This window comes from Phodopus roborovskii, unplaced genomic scaffold (genome assembly GCF_943737965.1).
Source record: "Phodopus roborovskii unplaced genomic scaffold, PHOROB, whole genome shotgun sequence".
Lineage (NCBI taxonomy): Eukaryota > Metazoa > Chordata > Mammalia > Rodentia > Cricetidae > Phodopus > Phodopus roborovskii.
In genome coordinates this window covers 4,483,981-4,502,298 of record NW_026126558.1, presented here as the reverse complement: position 1 = coordinate 4,502,298, position 18,318 = coordinate 4,483,981, and the positions used below count along the sequence as shown (strand labels likewise).

The 18,318-nt window shown below is 49.9% G+C and overlaps 2 protein-coding genes across 3 annotated transcripts in view; one reads left to right on the top strand and one right to left on the bottom strand.

Moving 5' to 3' along the window:
* Positions 1–3,996, top strand: part of Cog2 (component of oligomeric golgi complex 2) — a 33,560-nt gene extending 29,564 nt beyond the window's left edge. For both annotated transcript variants that reach the window (XM_051201563.1, XM_051201564.1), the window contains 3 exons: positions 617–756; positions 1,981–2,161; positions 3,385–3,996. In XM_051201563.1, the coding sequence (XP_051057520.1) occupies positions 617–756; positions 1,981–2,161; positions 3,385–3,486 (423 nt within the window). In that variant the 3' untranslated portion in view covers positions 3,487–3,996. The remainder of the gene's footprint in view (positions 1–616; positions 757–1,980; positions 2,162–3,384) is intronic.
* Positions 3,997–6,942: 2,946 nt separating this feature from the next.
* On the bottom strand, positions 6,943–17,020 carry Agt (angiotensinogen). Its single transcript, XM_051201566.1, has 5 exons — positions 16,950–17,020; positions 11,187–12,039; positions 9,264–9,531; positions 7,861–8,005; positions 6,943–7,317 (listed from the first exon to the last, which is right to left on the bottom strand). The coding sequence occupies exons 2-5, from the start codon at positions 11,992–11,994 to the stop codon at positions 7,126–7,128; spliced, it is 1,413 nt and encodes a 470-aa protein (XP_051057523.1). The 5' UTR covers positions 11,995–12,039; positions 16,950–17,020; the 3' UTR covers positions 6,943–7,125.
* Positions 17,021–18,318: the final 1,298 nt, after the last annotated feature.

The following is an 18,318-nucleotide window of genomic DNA, read 5'->3' as shown; positions in this document are numbered from 1 at the left end:
CGTTAACATTTGGATTGGCAAAGCATTATAATTTACACCTGTAACCCTAGCACTTGGGAGGCTAAGAGGAGAATTACAAGTTTGTTTTTATATTGAGCTGCAAAGTCAGGCTCCGTGTCAAAAATCAAACAAAGCTGATTTAATTGTGCAGTAGAACACTATCACTTATAACAAAAGTGTCTTGTTCACTGTTGTTGGATGGGAGAGGCTTGAGCACATTGCCAGGTGACTTCCATTTCCTTCTGTTCTATGGGCATCATGGTGTGTGTGTGAGAGTATGCACAGCATATCCACTGAGCACTGGGGGCAGTCTTCACCTACAGAGCAAGGAACCAAGTCCCCTGTGCCACAGGATGTAGAGCCAGCCCTGGGCATCTCCTAGAGGGAGGAGTCAGGAACTCAGTCCTGTGCATCATACTTCAAAATCAAGCCTGACCTGGAATAGAGGGGCAGGTGGGGAGGGGTGCACTTTGGCACACTGCCGTCTCCAGGTGATTTCTGTGGCCCTCTGGTTACTATGTGGGAGGGATGAAGCTGTTTGCTGAACACTAATGGTGTGGTGGCTCTTTTTTTTGTTTTCTTATGTCCTTAACCCGGGCTGATAATTACATTCCAGGAAGTCCCCAGCACAGCCTCTTCTTATGTGGACAGTGCGCTGAAGCCATTTTTCCAGCTTCAGCATGGACATGGGGACAAGGTGAAGCCAGCAGTGATGCAGCACTGGCTGCAGGAGGCTCTTTGTGAGAGCACACACAAGTAAGCTACTGGCTGCTGGACAGCTGCCTGTCTGCATTCTGGGGACAGCAATGGCAAGGCTTCCTGGAGCAGTGGGTTGCTTATAGACTTAGCAAGAAATCCCAGAACTGTCAGTGGGCAAGGTGCGAGCAGTCCCTTGGTCCAGTCCCTCCCTCACCCACTCCTCCACCTGCATTACAGTCAGGCTGACCTGGAGTCTGTGAGTCCCCAACACAAACTCCAAGGGCACCTTTAATTGCCCCCGCTGCTCAGCCCAGCCCGTCCTTCCTCTCCTCAACTGTCACTCCAGCTGGTCCCACTGGCTGATGGGATGGCTTCTGGTGAGAAGAGGAAGTATCATGTAAACTGTAATCACAGCAGAAGGCCCCAGACAGGAACAGTTAATTGGATCTCTTCCTAGCTAACTCATGGCTAATAGAATCACTTCTTGACTCTTTAGTGTTTGCCTTAGCATTCTTACAGTTCTATCCCAGCACCACAAAAGAGGGAGGGACTATATTGCTTTATTTTACTATTGATTTCATTATTAATCACCATTTTGCAGTAGAGTTTTTTTTTTTTTCAAGTTCAGCCCCTAAACCCCACCTTGTGAGTCAGTTTAGAGCCAACAGTGCCTAATCCTGTGTTTTTATAGGTAAATAAAGTCCCAGTCCCAAACAGCTATCTTGCCAAGCAGGCAAGAAAGTGACTGATTTTAATGTATAGTGAGAGTTGGGGGTAAGTGAGCTTCGTTGAAAGACCTGAGATATGTTTGTACTCTAAGAGACAGATTGCTTAACTGGTCTTGAGACATGCTACAGAGGGGCCTCCACCTGGATGGGACCTGCCCTCAGTTGCTTGTGTTTAGGACTAGTGTTTTTATTTGTATGTACATGGGGAGGCCAGGGGGCAGTTGCCAATGTCTACCAATGTTGTCTTCCATTATTCTCTATTTTGTTGAGATGGGGTCTCACTGAGCCTAGAGCTCACCAATTCAGCTGTGCTGGCTGGTCAGAAAACCATTACTCTCCTGTCTGCCATCTCTCCTGCCCCTGAACATGCATTTCTTAAGCTCTCAGGGAACATCATGCTGGAGACTTAGGAAACATGACAGCACATTTCCCAGTTGAGCTGTTGTGCATGTGATTGCCATCTTAAGAATCTCTTGCTTACAAAGCAAATTCCTGCTTGGTGTCACCAGTATCTGTTTAGTTACTGACCCTTCATTATTCTCTTGTGCCCAAGGTACTTTGAGACTGTGTCTGATGTGCTGAACTCAGTGAAGAAGATGGAGGAAAGCCTGAAGCGCCTCAAACAAGCCAGAAGAGCCCCAGCCACCAACCCTATCAGCTCCAGCAGTGGCATGAGTGATGATGACAAGATCCGACTGCAGCTGGCCCTCGATGTGGAGTTCCTGGGAGAACAGGTACCAGCAACTTGAGCCTGGCTCTAAGGCCTAGCTGTGGCCAAAGCTGGGGTGTCACCTCCCTAGGGCTCAGGGTAGAAAAGAGTCAGGCCAACTTGCTGAGGAGGATGCATGCCAGGAAGCAAAAGAAACGGTAGAGTGCACAGCATCCCCTCCCAGCAGCCAGGGCCAAGCTTGCTGCTTCAGCATTTGCTCAAGCTGTCAGCATACCTGCCCTTGCTACCCAAAGTTCTTAGCCAGGGCCTGCAACCTCTTGCTGTATGTCCAATAAAACACTGGTTTTCAAGTCATAGTGGATGACTGATGGTAGCATGTAGACCTCCCATGAGGGGTTGTAGCGATATTCTCAGTACCACCAAATTTACACATATAGGAAAACTGTTTTCTTGACAGTCTGGATTTACACAAAGCTTGTTGTCCCAGCATTCAGGATACTTAGGCAGGAGAATTGCCATAAGTTAGATTGAGAGACACTGTCTCAAAAGAGAGAGACAGACAGCTGCAAACATCAGCTGCCATGTTTATTTCATGAGGGTTCTGCAGTCTTCTCACAAGCTACAGACATGGGCAGAGTGGACACAAGGAAGGGAGGCTGTGCAGGCTCTGCTGCTGTTCAAGGGCTGCTTGTCTTCAGTCCAACTCACTCTGAGAAGGCTGCTGAGAAAAAGGAGCTCAGCTGGTGCTTTGTGGAAAACTTTCCAGCTAAAGAGTAATTTTCTTTCTGGGTGGTGATTCTCACACCTTTAATCCCAGTACTCGGAGACAGAGATGGGAGAATCTGTTCAATGTTCAAGGCAGCCTGGTCTACTGAGCAAGTTCCAGTATAGCAGGAGCTACATCGAGAAACCCTGTTTTTAAAAAAAAAAAAAAAAAAAAAAAAAAAAACAAGAAAAATGAATTTTCTTTTTTATTCTCTGCACAAGACTTTTTTTTTTTTTTTTCTCCTATCATTTTCTGAAGCCCACAAAAGAGTCTGTGACCCTGGCCAGAATCTAGTGTGGTGGACTGAGGGATTTGGACATTCTACCTCCTTAGCTAGACCCAAAGCATACAGTTTTGCAGTAAGCCAGTGCTTTGCTCTAATAGAAGACCTATCTCTCTTTCCTTTGGGAAATCTTTCTACAGTAATGGAGACAGGGTGAATTGGTTGTCCTGGTTTGAATGGGGACCTCTTCCCACTCAGATCTCATCACAGTGACAATTCATTCTCATGGCCTTTGCAGATACAAAAGATGGGCTTGCAGACCAGTGACATCAAGAGCTTCCCAGCCCTCGCAGAGCTTGTCCTTGCTGCCAGGGACCAGGCGACTGCAGAACAGCCCTAGGCATCCTGTCAGGACCTGAAGCGGGGAGGAAAGCGACCCTTGTCCTCTGAGTCACCCAGCAACAGCCTGTGCCCCTGCCCAGTGTATGTGGGCCATCTTTCACCCAGAAAGAACCAAAAGCCTTTCCATTGTATGGAAGATAGTTTTTATGACATTTGAAGCTTTTTACTATAGTTTACTGACCAAATTGCTTTATTTTTATTGTAAATCTTACTGTAGTCAAGCTAATTTCTACCATAGGGTTAAAGCAAATACACAGGTGTGACTAGTGGGCTGCCCTACAGATGAAACACTGGGCAGCTTGGCACCAATACAATGTGGAAAAACTGTCCACATCCCAGGAGACACTGTCAGCCTTGGGCCTCCTCAGAGGCTGCAGGGTGGCCATCCCATGTTGGCACTTAAGAATAGCACTTCCGATCTTGCCATCCACTTCTGTCAGGAGCCAGAGCCAACAGCAAAGATTCATTTCCTAAATAAAGCAAGTGTCTGCTACAAACGTGTAAGTTATTAATTCAGTCCAACGGGCCTTCATCGTGCATGCCTTCAGCGACATGATTCCTTTTGGCACAGATAGAAGAGTCCTGTCTGTGTAGATCTCCTAGAACAGAATTCTGTCCCACACAGAGGCCAGTCAGCCTTGTCTGCTTGGTGGCTGCTACAGGTGCATGGAATGGGTTTCTACCAAGGAGCTATGCTAGAGGTCATAGCTTCACCTTGAACTCACATGTTTCCATAACCAAGGACCCCTGCCTGTCCTTGTCCCCTGATGATTATCACTTGATCCCAGAAAGGAGAGAGCACCATCTGCAGCCCAGCCCCAGTATTGATATTTCCATTCTTCAGATGACTGACAGGTGGGATTTAAAGGTAGAATAAATAGCCCTAAACTCAAATTGCCAGCCTGTGTAACCACATGTACACACCAGCCTCAGCCCACAGAGTCGGCAGTCCATAGTGGGCCTAGAGGCCTAATCTCTTACCCTATTGGCTGACTTCAGACCATTGCATCCCAGCCTCCCTGTAATGTTTCTGCACTTGACCCCAGGACATTCAGGCCAAAGCTAACAGTTTAAGACTTGTGTCTGACTCCCCCCAAACAGCTCCCTTGTTATTTTTCCTTAGTTTCCCTGTTGAGATTCAATTTAATTCAGGTTTAAAATTAAAGTATTATGTTTTTTCCAGCTTCAACATATACACTAAAAATCCATCTCCAATGTAGTTTATTGCTTTCTGGTATATATAAAAAAAAAAAAAAAAGGCCTGTAAGGAGGAGGCTTGCCTGTCCATCATTCAGGAACCTACCTGCAGCCCACTGTCACCCTTCTGTGCAGCCAAAGAGCATGCATTCATTTTTCAGGCTGCCCTCAGTGGCCACAAATTTGATAGTTGAATGCAAAGAAAGGTTCTGTTCTGGAGGCAGATGTTAAAAATCAGTGTGTTGCTGCCCTAATCTGAGGGCCTGGAGACCTTCACTACTGCGTGTGGCAGGCTGTTCTCTGTTGGGAGGGCCCTATGCTGTACGCACCCTGCTGGGGCCCATGGAGGGAGCCCTGTGGGTGGAGCTGGACTGAGCCAGCAAAGCTGGGGCTAACCACTCATGCTGAGAACTACAGGACTTCGGCTGGCTACCAGCTCAGCTTGTAGCCCGTCAGTCACAAGGCAGAGCTCAGCTGTGCTGTGTCCCACCAGGTGCTGACACCAGGTCAGCTACCAGGATGGCACAGGCTCAGGCTCCTCTGCTAAATAGCTGTGGAGTGTCTTCTACTGGGCCAGCCCCAGGGTCCTGGTGTGGTGGGCTAACCAGGGGAGGAGGAGATAGCATGTCGGGACCCAATCATATGGGACAGCCTGAACCCCTGAGCCTTATGCCAGCCACATGATTGCCTAGTCAGAGGTTCCCATGACAGGGAGTAGGGGACAGATAAATAGCTCTACTCTTGAAGAGATGGGCTGCTATAGGGCAGGGTGGCCTTGAAGAACTCTTAATTTTTGCTTGGTAAGGGACCAGTCTCAGCCTGGATATCAGTTCACCACTGCTATCTTCCATCTACTATGATGTTCCATCTTGTCAGCCTGATGGAATTTAGAATCATTCAAGAAACAAGACTCCGGGCATGCCTGTGAGGGAAGACTCACCCTAAAAGTGGGCAGCAGCATCCCATGGGCTAAGAAAGTGAGCCGAACCCCAGAGCCAGTCCCATGTGTGTTGTAACTGGAAAGGACCAGCTGTTTGGTGCTGCTCCTACCACTCCCAACACTCAAACATGAGCCAAAATAAACCCTTAAGTTGCTTTTATCTAGTATTTTGTCACAGCAAAGAAAAATTTACTTTACCACCCTCCAGGAACAGGGCCTTTTAGGATTAATCTACTCACCTTAGCATTTCCTGTTTGGAACACAGGCCAGAGAGAATGATGAACTGGCTGGCTTCTAGTTACATCATGGTACATAGATCCCTCCCCTGGCACAAGCAGTGAATGGCCTGGTTAGATTGCCACACCCTCAAGGTAAAACAGACAAGCTGTCACCTTGGTGTTGGAAGCCAGAGAGGAGTGTTCAGGAGTAGGGTGAGGAAAGCTGAGACTCAAGGGACATTGTCGCTCTTCTGTCAGGATGGATGTCAGCCACAAGGACACATTCCACCTCTCAACTCCAAACTCAGGAAAGTCAAAAACTCCAGCTTAGGCCAGAGAAGCCATTCCATGTGCTAACACAGGATTACCCACTGCATCATAGGTTCTATTGCTGTCCCTAGGTACTCTCTGGCCTTTTCCTGTGGCTAACATGCTACATTGTTCACCTGATTCCCTGTTTGTGCAGGGAGGAGGCAGCCTGCTACACACACACACACACACACACACACACACACACACACACACACACACACAAACACCTGGAGGTTGTAGCTATAATCTCAAGGAGACACAGAGAAGCAAGTAGCAACCCTGTGTCTTTGGGGTAAAGGAAGTACCTTCTGCTCTTCTGCTCAGGTCCTCTCTCAGTGGCACTTTGGGACAGGACTCTGCTCTGCCACTTAGTTGTCACATGTTGGTCTCTGTCGAGAGCTTTAGGAACACTGCTCAGCCTGTCAGCTAAACTAACCATGTCAAAATTCTCAGCAAAGTGATACAATGTCACACTAGTGTGAATTCAGTTTTTTAAAACTTGGTGCCATGGGTAAGAAAACTTAGGGTGATGTAGGGATTCCAAAGGTCATGGTCTCACACTCCTTGAGCTAAATACAAGCCCAAAACAAGGGGACAATGCGTATTTTAATGTTAAAAACCCAATTTTCTTGAATAAAAAGAGAATGCTTTTTGGTTTCACAAACAGTTGTTTGGTCCAAATTCTTTCCAGAACGGTAGTCTTGTGCAGAGCAGTGATCTGTACTCAGTACCAGCTCCTGGCTCTCACCCCAGTCTCCAAACAAAACCCGCAGCCCAGGAGGCCACCTCTGATGCTCATTGTTTATTCTCAGGCAGTACAGTCTCCATGGAGATGGCCTCTGCTTTGCTGGAAGGAGTAATGGAAAGCCAGGGGTGGCCGCATTGATTTCTGCCCAGGATATATCTCTGAAGCTGGCTTTGTTTGCATGGCTGTACATGAGGTCTTGAAGGGCCCCTATGGCACCAGGCCTCACAGCACACTCTGAGGGTTACTCACTCTGCCCAGAAAGTGCAGGGCACCTGAGTACCGCTCATAGATGGCAAACAGGAACGGGCTGCTCAGGGTCACATCCAGTGCCTCTGGTGAGCCAGAATGCTGGGCAGACTCGGTTGGCTGCTCTTCCTCACCCGCTTTGAGTTCAAAGAGGACACTGTTGAGAACCTGCAAAGCAGAGACAACTCCTTCAGGGGGGCTCGTAGGCCAGAGACTGCTGAACTGCCCTGAGGGAGGGCACTGTCCAGCCTGCCACGAGGAACTATGTACATACTCCTCTAAGTGGGCCCTGGGCACCAGCACCCAGCTCCCATAGAGGCTACTGCTCAGCATGTCCCATGTCCATATCTCCACCTGCCATCTTGATGTTGCTCTCCAAATGGCACAGTGGGATCATGTCTTCTACAGTAACCCTTCTTTGTTTCCCAGCAGCTAGCACAATGCCAACAGTATCCAGGCACATCCTCTGTTTACATAGTTCTCTGTCTCCTCCAAGGAACTACATTGGGGTCATTCCTCCCATCCTAATCTACAGATTCTTGGAGGATGCAAGGCTGGACTAAGCAGGGACAGAGATAGACCTGGAACTAGAGGTGGCAAGAGAGCTGAGCAATGCCCACAGGCCCTGTTCTTTCCCATGCTGGTCTTGCCCACAGCTTCCTCCACATCGCATCCACCCTCCCTCCCCAGGACAGCCGGAGCAGCACTTACCTCTCCCACTCTGGGGTTGGTGTCACTGATCTTGCCCAGATTTGCCTCAGCACCCAAAAGGGTGGGCAGCTTGGCCTGGGCCAGTAGATCCTGCAAGTTGTAGGATCCTTGGATTTCCAGCTTGGGTAGGGTCAGGCGGATGGTCCTGTGGAAGCAATGCCATTAGGGGTTTGGGGGGCTCCCACCCACTTAGGAAGGAGACCCTGATTTCTCACCCACTCAGTGTTGTGTAGCTATGTCCTGAGTTGAATAGTCCCTTCGGGAAGGAGGCCCATAAAGCCTCAGAAAGCCCCTCCCCAGTGTTGTATAAACGGAAAACAATTGCTGGAGAGAGACTGCCTCCAGACTGCTCAGGGAGCCCCAGGGATGCAGCTTTCAGGAGTGGTTGGGCAGCCATGCTGTGACGGCTCTTTGATGATGCACCCACACTTGTGAAAATAACCCCAGTAAATGCACTGAATGACCAAATTTGACTTGGAAGGAACTGTTCCTTTGGTCTGTAGTCAGTGCCCTATCTGAGGTGAACAGATGTTTGCTTGTGTCTCCCCGGGAAGGATCATACAATACAGGCCATCCATACTCCAAGGAAATTCTCAGAAACAAACACCAAAAGTTTTCACATGGCCTGAAACAGGAGGAGAACCTGAAACATCTACCGTGGAGAGCCTGCTGATGGTGGGCAGCTGTCTGCCCTTTGCTCTCACACTAGCTGCATACCGAGGCAAGAGAACTACCACACATTCCAGACCCTCTCTCAAAACCAAAACACTCACAAAGAAAGATAATGGCCTCTGTGCTGGCCAGTTTTATGTCAACTTGACACAAGCTATATTCATCTGAGAGGAAGGAAACTCAGTTGAGAAAATGCTTCCCTAAAATTAGGCTATAGGCAAACCCGTTGGGCATTTTCTTAACCTGTGTTTGAAGTGGAAAGGCCGGTGGTGCCATCCCTGGGCTGGTGGTCCTGTGTTCTATAAAAAAAAAAACAGGCTGAGCAAGACATGAGTAGCAAGCCAGTAAGCAGCATCTGCCAGGGCCTCTACATCAGCTCCTGCTTCTAGGCTCCTGCCCAGTTTGAGCTCCTGCCTTGGCTTCCCTCAGTGGACTGTGATTCAGGATATATAAGTCAGTAAATCCTTTCCTCACCACGTTGCTTCTGGTCATTGTGTTTCATCATGACAATAGTAAGCCTAAGACAGCCCTGGTTAGCTCGTTGCCTTCCTGTAAAGGGAGGTAATATCTGCAGGGTCACAGATAGCAAGCCATCCCCACAGCAGGACGGGGGTGGGGGGAGGCAACAGGATACACTGTGTATGTGTGCACAGACATGGAGAACAGGCACGTGAGCACGCAATGGATGCCATTCATTTAACTCTACTTTCCGAGAGTCCCACACTTCCTACCGAGGAGGTGGGTTCTTTATCCGAGTCAGGAAGTCATGCTGGAAGACGAGGGCCTCCACCCTGTCTAGATCAGACATGCAGTGGGGTTGGATCAGCAACAGCGTGGCACTCTCAGCCAGGGGCACACGTGTCATCGAGAAGTTGTTCTGGGAGTCGCTCCAGTGTTGGAAGGTCCCAGTGCCCGAGAGCATGGGGACAGACACTGTGGTGCTGTTGTCCACCCAGAACTCGTGGGATCCAGCCAGCTGGGAGAAGCCTTTCATCTTCCCTGGAAGCCACAGAGACCGGGAAGAAGGCTCAGTGGGGTGGGATGGGAGCTCTCCCACCACTCCCTACCACCCCCAGCTTCTTCCCCTATTCACCCTGCCATGAGGCTGCACTGGCCTGGCCTGAAGACTTCACCCCAGGTGCTCTCTGACACCCTTTTGCAAACTCTGGCCACTTGAGCTCCCTGCAGAGGCCCCAACAGTAGCAGAAAACACTGCACATGTGGGTGTGGAGTCTGAGGTCTCACGCCTGTCACCTGCAGGGGTTCAGTCTGCTCCTGCCTGACCAAACAAGCTCAACCCAGGTCCATTCTGGTTTTCCAACTCTCGTGTTTTACAAACAGAGATTTTAGTCTGGGAAGCTGGCTCTGTGGATACACTGCTTGTTCTATAAACCTGGAGCCCCGAACCCTTGCAACAGCCAGGCATGGCAATGCAGGTCTACAGCGCCAGCACTGGGGATATGAGGACCTCAGGAGCTCACTGGCTAGTTTAGCTGAAATGGTAAGGCCCAGGTTTGGTAAGAAACTGTGTCAAAAACTAAGCCACAGCTGACACCTTTGCCCTTTGGGAGTACTTCTTTTCAGTGACAGTCTTCCCAGGGTTCCTCACAGGGACTGAGGCTCAATTCCAAGATCCTTTCCAACTTATACAAGGTGTAGCCACCTTCAGCAGCCTCTTTCTCCTCCTCCCTTCCCAGTCTCAAAGGGAGGCCAAGCTCTCTCCCCATTTGAGTTCATAGATGACGGATATATTGTCACTGTGGCCAAGTCATCAGGGCACTGATCCCTCTGCTTACACTCCAGCTGGCATGTCTTCCTGCTGCCCCGCATCAGTGCCCCTACCCCAAAAGCCATCAATTTGAAGATCTGACACCCTTGCCCAAGTTCCCAGGACAGTGTACCTGGACCATTGCATGCCTTTGGATGGCGCATGCACGCACCACACACGAACACGCATGCACGCACGCAGACACACACACACGCACGCATGCCCCTGAAGTGCTGTCACAGGCCACAAGACTAACATCCAAAGAATAAAACTGTCCTGCTCAGCCCACTGGAGTAGGAGCACTCCTCACAGAGTGTTCGGGCTCTGAGCCCAGCCTGTCATTCTGCCCTTCCCCCACCCTGAACTCCTGAGGCTTTGAAAGGATGTTTGCCTGTTACAAGTCACTCCCTCCCACCTCACAGTTAGCACTGTTCCCTGCAGTGTTGCCTCAGGCATTTGCCCTTGGGGGGGGGGTCTCCATACTTGCTAATGTTAAATAAGAAACCTGGGCTCAGAATCTCCTGCCCGCCTGAGACTCTTGTCCAGTCTTGCAAGTAGTAAGAATAAACAACTTCCCAGACAGGAATATGTGGATAATTCCCTATGTGAGCAAGTAAGCTGGGTGTTCCTGCATGGGCCAGCCACCCTACACCCAGGCTTCTCAAGACACAGGAGCGTGACCCAGCAAGAAGAGGTGGAGTTAGAGAGGTGGGGCTGTGCCATCTTGAGCCAGGTTTGCTTCCTGAGTATCCAGGGCTTCACCAGTGACGCGCAGGAACCTGCCGCCCCTGCCCATCTCACACGTGGACCTTGGGGATACCATGGAAACCCGGATGCCACCTCTGGTACAAGCCGGGGCCAGGGCTGACCCAAGCATTTGTCTTACCTTGGAAGTGAACATAGGTGTTGAAAAGCAGGGTACTGTCTGCGCTGACCCCTTCCAGTGGCAAGTTCATCTTCCATCCTGTCACAGCCTTCATGAATCTGTTGATTTTCTCAGTGGCAAGACCTGGGTCAGTGGCTAAGTCCAGAGAGCGTGGGAAGACGGCAGGGGCAAAGGGGGCCAGACCCTGAACAAATGGTTGCTTTAGGCGTAGACCTGGGGCCGTGAATAGACCCACTATTGTGGACTGTAGCACCTGGCTGCTAGTACCACCTTGGGTGACTAACAGGCCCTGAATGGCCTGCAGGGCAGCAAGGACCTTGTGCCCATCCAGTCTGGAGGTACAGTCTCCATCCTTCACAGGAACACCCAGCAGTGCCTGCAGCTGGCTGGCTGTGGGGTCCAAAGACCCAAGGTAGAAAGAGACCAGGGTGCCAAAGAGAGCTGGAGGGGAGAGGATGGCTCCATTAGCCACGCCCCCTGCCTCACTCAGCATCTTGTACATGCGGAAGCCCATGAAATTGGCTATCATTGCGACCTGAGCAGCCCGCTGCCGATCCTCAGCCCCTAGCTTCTCAGTGGCCAGCACAAGCTGGTCGTGCAGGGTCTTCTCATCCACAGGGGAGGTCTTGGCCTGGATGGGCACTGGAGCAAATGTTGGCTCTGGGGGTGTCTCTGCATTGGGGTTCTCCAACTGGGCACAGCTGCTCTTGCTATAGAAGAGCAGATGGAAGGGGTGGATGTATACCCTGTCTCCAGCTGCCAGGCTGACCCAGGTCAGGATGCAGAAGATGATGGCCTTCGGGCCCATCCCTGTGGGAGTCTTTGTTGATATGAGCGCTTACTTCTGTATGTCCTAGAATGATATTATGTGAGAGTGGCAAGAGCTTATTCGGAGCCCTGAAGCCAAATCCTTAGTTGTTCTGGTATTCCCAGTGACCACATGTAATATACATTCTATGGGTAAATGGCCATGTGCTCTTTTACCTCACTGAGCTACTGGCTCCAGGAGAATGGCTGCCTCCCCGTTCCCTTTCCAGGCCCAATTGTGTCTGTATCACTTACTTCTGCTGGACGTTTTGAGAGCATGATCTGATGATGTTTTGCCATCTATCTGCTGCTTCTATCTACCACTTCCTATTCATTTTTACTTTGTTTGCTATACACTTAATAACTTAGCCACTCAAAACCAAAAGCAAGGCTATTATAGATGACAGAAGGAATATAGTCAAAGATCCATGGAAAACTCAGGATAATCCACGTGGAAAACACACTGTCATACTTTGAATTGCTCCCCCAAATTTACAAGTTAACATTTCTACCACCAGGGCCCTGGAAATGATAGTTTGGGGATGGAATCCATGACCTCTTGCATGCTAGCTAAGTGTTGTACCAATGCATTCCCTCTCCAGACATTTTATTTGTTTTTTGTTTTGTTTTTAAACAGGGTTTCATGTATCCCTACCTGGTCTTGAACTCACTATGTATAAATTAGGATGACTTTGAAGTTCTGCTCTGCCTGCCTCCACCTCCAAGTGCTTGCGTTATGGCACATCCCACCATTCACAGTTTGTAAGAGGGCTAGGATCTACCCCAGGCTCTCATGCATGCTAGGAAAGCATTCTACCAAAGGAGCTAGCCCTCTTTGGGCCTTTCTTAAGTTGCCCTGGCTAACCTTGAAATCATTTAATATTCTGGGCAACCTTGAACTTCTGACCCTCCTGCTTCAGCCTCCCTAGTAGCTGGGATTACAGGCCTGCTCCATCCCACTCATCCAAATGAGACTATATTTAGAGATAGTGCCTTTAAAGACAGGGACTAGCATGTCCTGATGAAATTTGATCGATGTTGATGTTCTTATACAAAGAAGGCATCTAGGGACAGAGGTATAGATCTGGTGGTGAAGTGGTTCTACTGCAAGCATGAGGAGCTGAGTTGGATCCCAGGAACCCATGTAAACATACCAGGTGTGGTGGCATATGAATGTAATCTCAGCACTCAGGCAGTGGAGACAGGTAGATTCCTGGGGTTTGGTGGAGAGAGATGGCTCCCTGGGTTTCTCTGGCTAATCAGTCTAGCCTAATAGGTGAGCTCTATGCCAACAAGAGACTGTGTCTCAAAGGGGGTAGACACCATTCTGAGATGACACCCAAGGTTGTCATACACCCTCTATACACATATGAACATACTTGCACACACACACACAAATGCTCACATACACACACATGCATGCACGCATGCACGCACACACAAGGACATCAGGATGCAGGAACACAGGTAACTATGAGGGTCACAGGGAGAAGAGCCAACCTGAAAGTGAATGGCAGAGGCCTCAGGACACAGCTCTGACCATGACTTGGCCTCAGGCTTCTGGAGTTCCTTTATTTATCATACTAGGCTGTGGCACAGTTCTGGTAGAACCAGACATGCAGGTGACAATGGCTATGAGTTCATCCCTGGAGAGCGACATGTGGACAGCCAGCTATCTCTGTGTAGCTCTCATGCCCACATGGGTGTACCTTAGGATTTGTTTTAGTGTCCATGAGGTCCTAGAATGTAGCCAGAATTAGGTGCCAAAGCCTTGCCAAAGCCCTGGTCTGATTTTTATACCTATCATATGCTCCAGGCAGGCTGGATCCCACAGTGACCAAAGAAAATCCACAATTGGCCTGCTTACCCAGGGTTGGCTTCAGTAGTCTACAGTAAGTCAGGGATTGACTTATCAACTTCCCAGATGGCTGTGAGGCCAGCCATGGACCAGGGGATGGAGGCACCCGGTGAGCTGGATACCCTTTTCCCTTGAACCTCAGCCCTGCTCCAGCCTCAGCTACCTACCATAGACAGTACATAAAGTTAGCCTGAGCTGACTGTGGAAAACCTACATCTTACTCCTCTGATCCTGGGGTGGGAGTGGGGAAGTGGATTCTATTCATTATTCAGTTCTGACCATGTAGGCCACGTGTGCTTGTTTCTATAGAAGCAAACATCCTGCCATGTGACTTCCTACCTCTCACTTCACTTTTCCATGGCCACCGCTGCTAGGCCTTGTGCCTCAGTCCTGACTGGAGGTTACCTTGAAGCCTTCATTTCCCCTACTTCACCTTCACACATGCAATCTTCCATGGTGCTCGACAAACAACCCCCAAGGTCCCTGTGTAAAAATCTTAATGCCAGCATTGATCTGTTGATGGTGCTGTAGACACTTAGGGCACAGGGCCTGCTGGGAAGGCCTGAGGTCAGCAGGGGTGTGTGTAAGAAGGGTTGTGGGACCTCTGTATTTATTTCCTCCCTTTATTGGTTTTTCTTCCTAGCTACATGGGGAGCAGCTCGTTTGGCCAAATGCTCCTGCTATTGCTACCTGACACCCCCAGCAGGTCCAGAGCAATGGGTCTGTCTGAACCTGGCCTGTAACTCCAGCACCATAAAACCAAAACAAACCTTTCCCTTTATAAGTTAATGATCTCAGAATGCCACTATGGTGTTGCAAAGCTCACCCTAGCCTCCCACACTTAGGTCATGGCACCCGCCTGGGCTGCACATAAAAATCTTCCACAGACAGGCAAGGTGCTCTTTGCTCTGCTCAGGTCATCCCGCTGATCAGATGACCTTTGGCTTCTGACCCTCCAGCACCTCCTCCTCTTGGCACACACATCTGGTTCCACCCACCATTCTCAGAGGAAGTCTTGTGGTTTGGAAAAGCAGAGTGGAAAACTCTACCTGTGCCCACTAGACCTTCCTGCACAGAAGAGAGACTGTGCCCACCTGTGCTATCATAAAAAAGGCACAGTAGGGTCGGAACCTGCCTTAGGAGCCCATGTGGTAACATGGGCCATGTGAGAACATGCAGTCCCTTCCATACTGCTGTTCCTGTGAATGGGTGCTATCTAGGGAGCTGTGTCATGGTCGCTGTCCTAGGAAGCACGGCCCTGCTGTTCACAGGTGAAGCTGGCTATTTGCGCCCAGCTATAACCTGCTGCCATCCAAGTTCATCCCAAGTCAGGTTGCATCAGGCCCTGAGAATGGAGGAGTTCTAGACGCCCTCCTGTTCCCTCCCAACAAGCCACTTCTCTGCGTCCCTGCCCTGTGGCCTCTCGTGGCTATGCTGTCTGCCCTGTCATTGACAGGGTGTGCTTTCAGTACTCTCTTATGTCACAGGCTCATCTTCACCACTCGATGCCCGCCCCAGGCTCCCTCGGTACCTCTGTCACCTCCTGCTTACCTAAAGCCACCAGAAGCAGCCTGTATCCTGTGTATTTACTATGCGTCCCACCCAGCTGCCTTCCACGAGGACCTGAGTGCTGTAAGTCCACACGTTAGCCCACCTTCCCAAGGTCATCCTGGGACAAGCAGATCCTCAATAGGCAGCTGTCAGGTAGAATTATTAATGCCATTTTGTAGAGAGCAGACAAGTCTGGTGGCCTGCACCAGGTCACAGCCATGACTCAGACATGACTCTTGATTCCATGAGTGACATTTAGGTGCAGTGCACATTGCCTCTTAAAAGAAATAAGGAAATGATAAGGTTAGGAAGATGTTCAGCAACTGAGAGCATTTCATTGCACAAATATGAAGAGCCCTTGAACCCTTATAAAAAGCCAGTCTTGGCCACATACACCTGTAACTCCAGGGTTGTGAAGGGTGGACACAGGGTGATTTCTGGGGCTGCCGGCCTATCCCCAACCTCAGTGGGGGGACCCTACCTCAAGGGAATAAAGAGGAGAGTAATAATAGTCAGGACACCCAATATCCTCCTCTGGTCTCCATCTGTGTTCATGGGCTGCTGAACCCATTCCTCCCCCACACCACATATGAACTCACATACATACATACACCACACATGCATACATGCACACATATACCACATATACATAAATACACAGATACATTGGGCCGGGCATGGTGATGCACTCAGGAAGCAGAGGCAGACAGAACTCTGTGACTTCCAGGATAGCCAGAGCTACAGAGTGAGGCCCTGTCTCAAAAAACAAAACACACATGTACTACACAGTATAAACATACACCACATAAATACATGCATACCACACACACATCACACACTTATATACACATAAACACACACGCACACACATGCACACACACGCACGTACCACACACTGAAAATAAAGGAGCTAACTTTCTGCTTAGCCTGACATTATCAGTAACTTCTACATTACTGAGCCCTCCAACATACCCAGCCTCAGAGAACCTTAGAGCCATGAGGAAACCTGTTTACAGAGGGGCAAGTAAGGCTCCATTTGTGAGGAGCCAGATGACACAGGCATTGAGCCTGGATAGACACTACTTGAAATGACCATGGGACTTGTCCCTTCTTGCTGGTTGCAGTCTGAACAATGAAGTCTTGTACTCCCTTCAAGCTGGAATAGGTCCCGCAGACTTGGACACCCTAGTACCAATCCAGTCAAATCCTGCCTCCGAGGACGCAGCTGGGCTCACAGAAGGCAGAAGACCTGGGTATCCTGCCTGCCTGAAGACAAGCTATTCCCATGAGCCCAGAATAAGTGGTGAGCAACAGAGGACAGCCTACCTAGATATCTTGCCTTTCAGGAGAAGAGACATGGTCAGTGGTCATATCTCCTGAAAGAAGCACCTGCCGCCACAGGCTTTGGGCTCCTCGCTTCAAAATGAATGCCAGAAAGCCCTTTTCAGGGTCTGCCCACATCCTGCCTCCTCTTGCAATCCACAGCTCAGCTACTGCCCAGCAGGACCGCATGAAGCACCAGAAAGGAGCTGAGAGGGTTTACCTACCTTTAATTCCAGCCCAGACAAGCACAGCTATTCTCTGGCGAGCCCCACAGGCTTATTTATACTGGAGGGGTAGAGGTGGATCTATTCCCAGGCTACTCTGTACAGAGGCTGGGGGAGGATCCGGGTCGGGAGGCCATGGGAATCCAAGCTCAGCCAAAATGGACCAAGGCCAGGGCGATGTTCCTTTGGGCCCCTTCCAGGAAGCCCTGGTGACAGATGAGCGCCATGCAAAATGGACTGGCTTTGAGTTCAGTTACACATTTACCCCAGTTCCCTGGAGTCAGGGCCATAGTCACAGGACTGGCTGGCTTGTGGCAACTTGAAGCCAGCCATACAGGCCTTGGGACTCAAGCCCCTCGTGGTGCACTTGTAAGCCTCTCAGGACCTGCCAGGAAGAGGCCCTGCTGCAGGTGAATGAGCCTCACGTCACAGAGGCTCTCAGGATGTACAACCTTGAACAGCTGTAATTGCGTTAGTTGCCTGTTCTGAACAAGGGTTTCTAATGGTCTGCGGATACACACCACCAGTAGGATGTGCCTTCTGGAAACTTCTAGCACATCTGGGGAAGCCGGGAAATTCCAGCTGTGGTGCAGCCATATTGAAACAAAATGTTCTGGGCGTGTGCACAGGAGATGCCTGTTTTGGAGGGTGGAGGTTTTGGAGTGTCACTCTCGGTGAGTGTAAAGAATGGATGGGAAGACAGGGTTTCAGAGGATGAGGCTGGTGGGATACCAAGAAAGGGTGGGAGTGTGGGGACAGATGAGGACACAACAGGCCCAGGGGGAGAAGGCCTCCAGAGGGTCCCCATGCAGTCCACCACAGTCACAAGAACCCAGAACCACAAGCCATGGCCATGGAATAGACACAGTCACAACCTACCTCCACACAGACGAGGCATGGGAAACAACAGGCAGAAAGGGAGGGAGGGCGGCAGAGCAGTCCCTGGCTCACGAGGAAACAGATGCACAATACAGGCCATGATGGGGTCTGAGCTGGGGGCTGGAGAGTGACCTTCACTGGGTATGGATGTAAAGTGACTACAAGTAGGTCTCAGTTGGAGGCCAACTGCAAGAGAGCATCAAGGCTGCAGCCATGAATACCTACAGTCTGAGGACTACAGAAGCAAATGCCAGCTGTCAGAGGCACATGCAGGGAGTAACGGCTCAGGAAAGGCCAGCTGTGGGCAGATTTTCCTGAGGAGTATATATATATATATATATGAATGTCTTAGTAGCTTTGGGGCTTAGCAGGGAGACCTGGACTGGGGACACAAGAGTTTCTGAATGTAGGGATGAAAAGATCTTTCTTCTCGGTTCCTGACCCTAGAAGACTAGCTCTTCAGATCATTGAACATCTTTTTTGTAGCTGG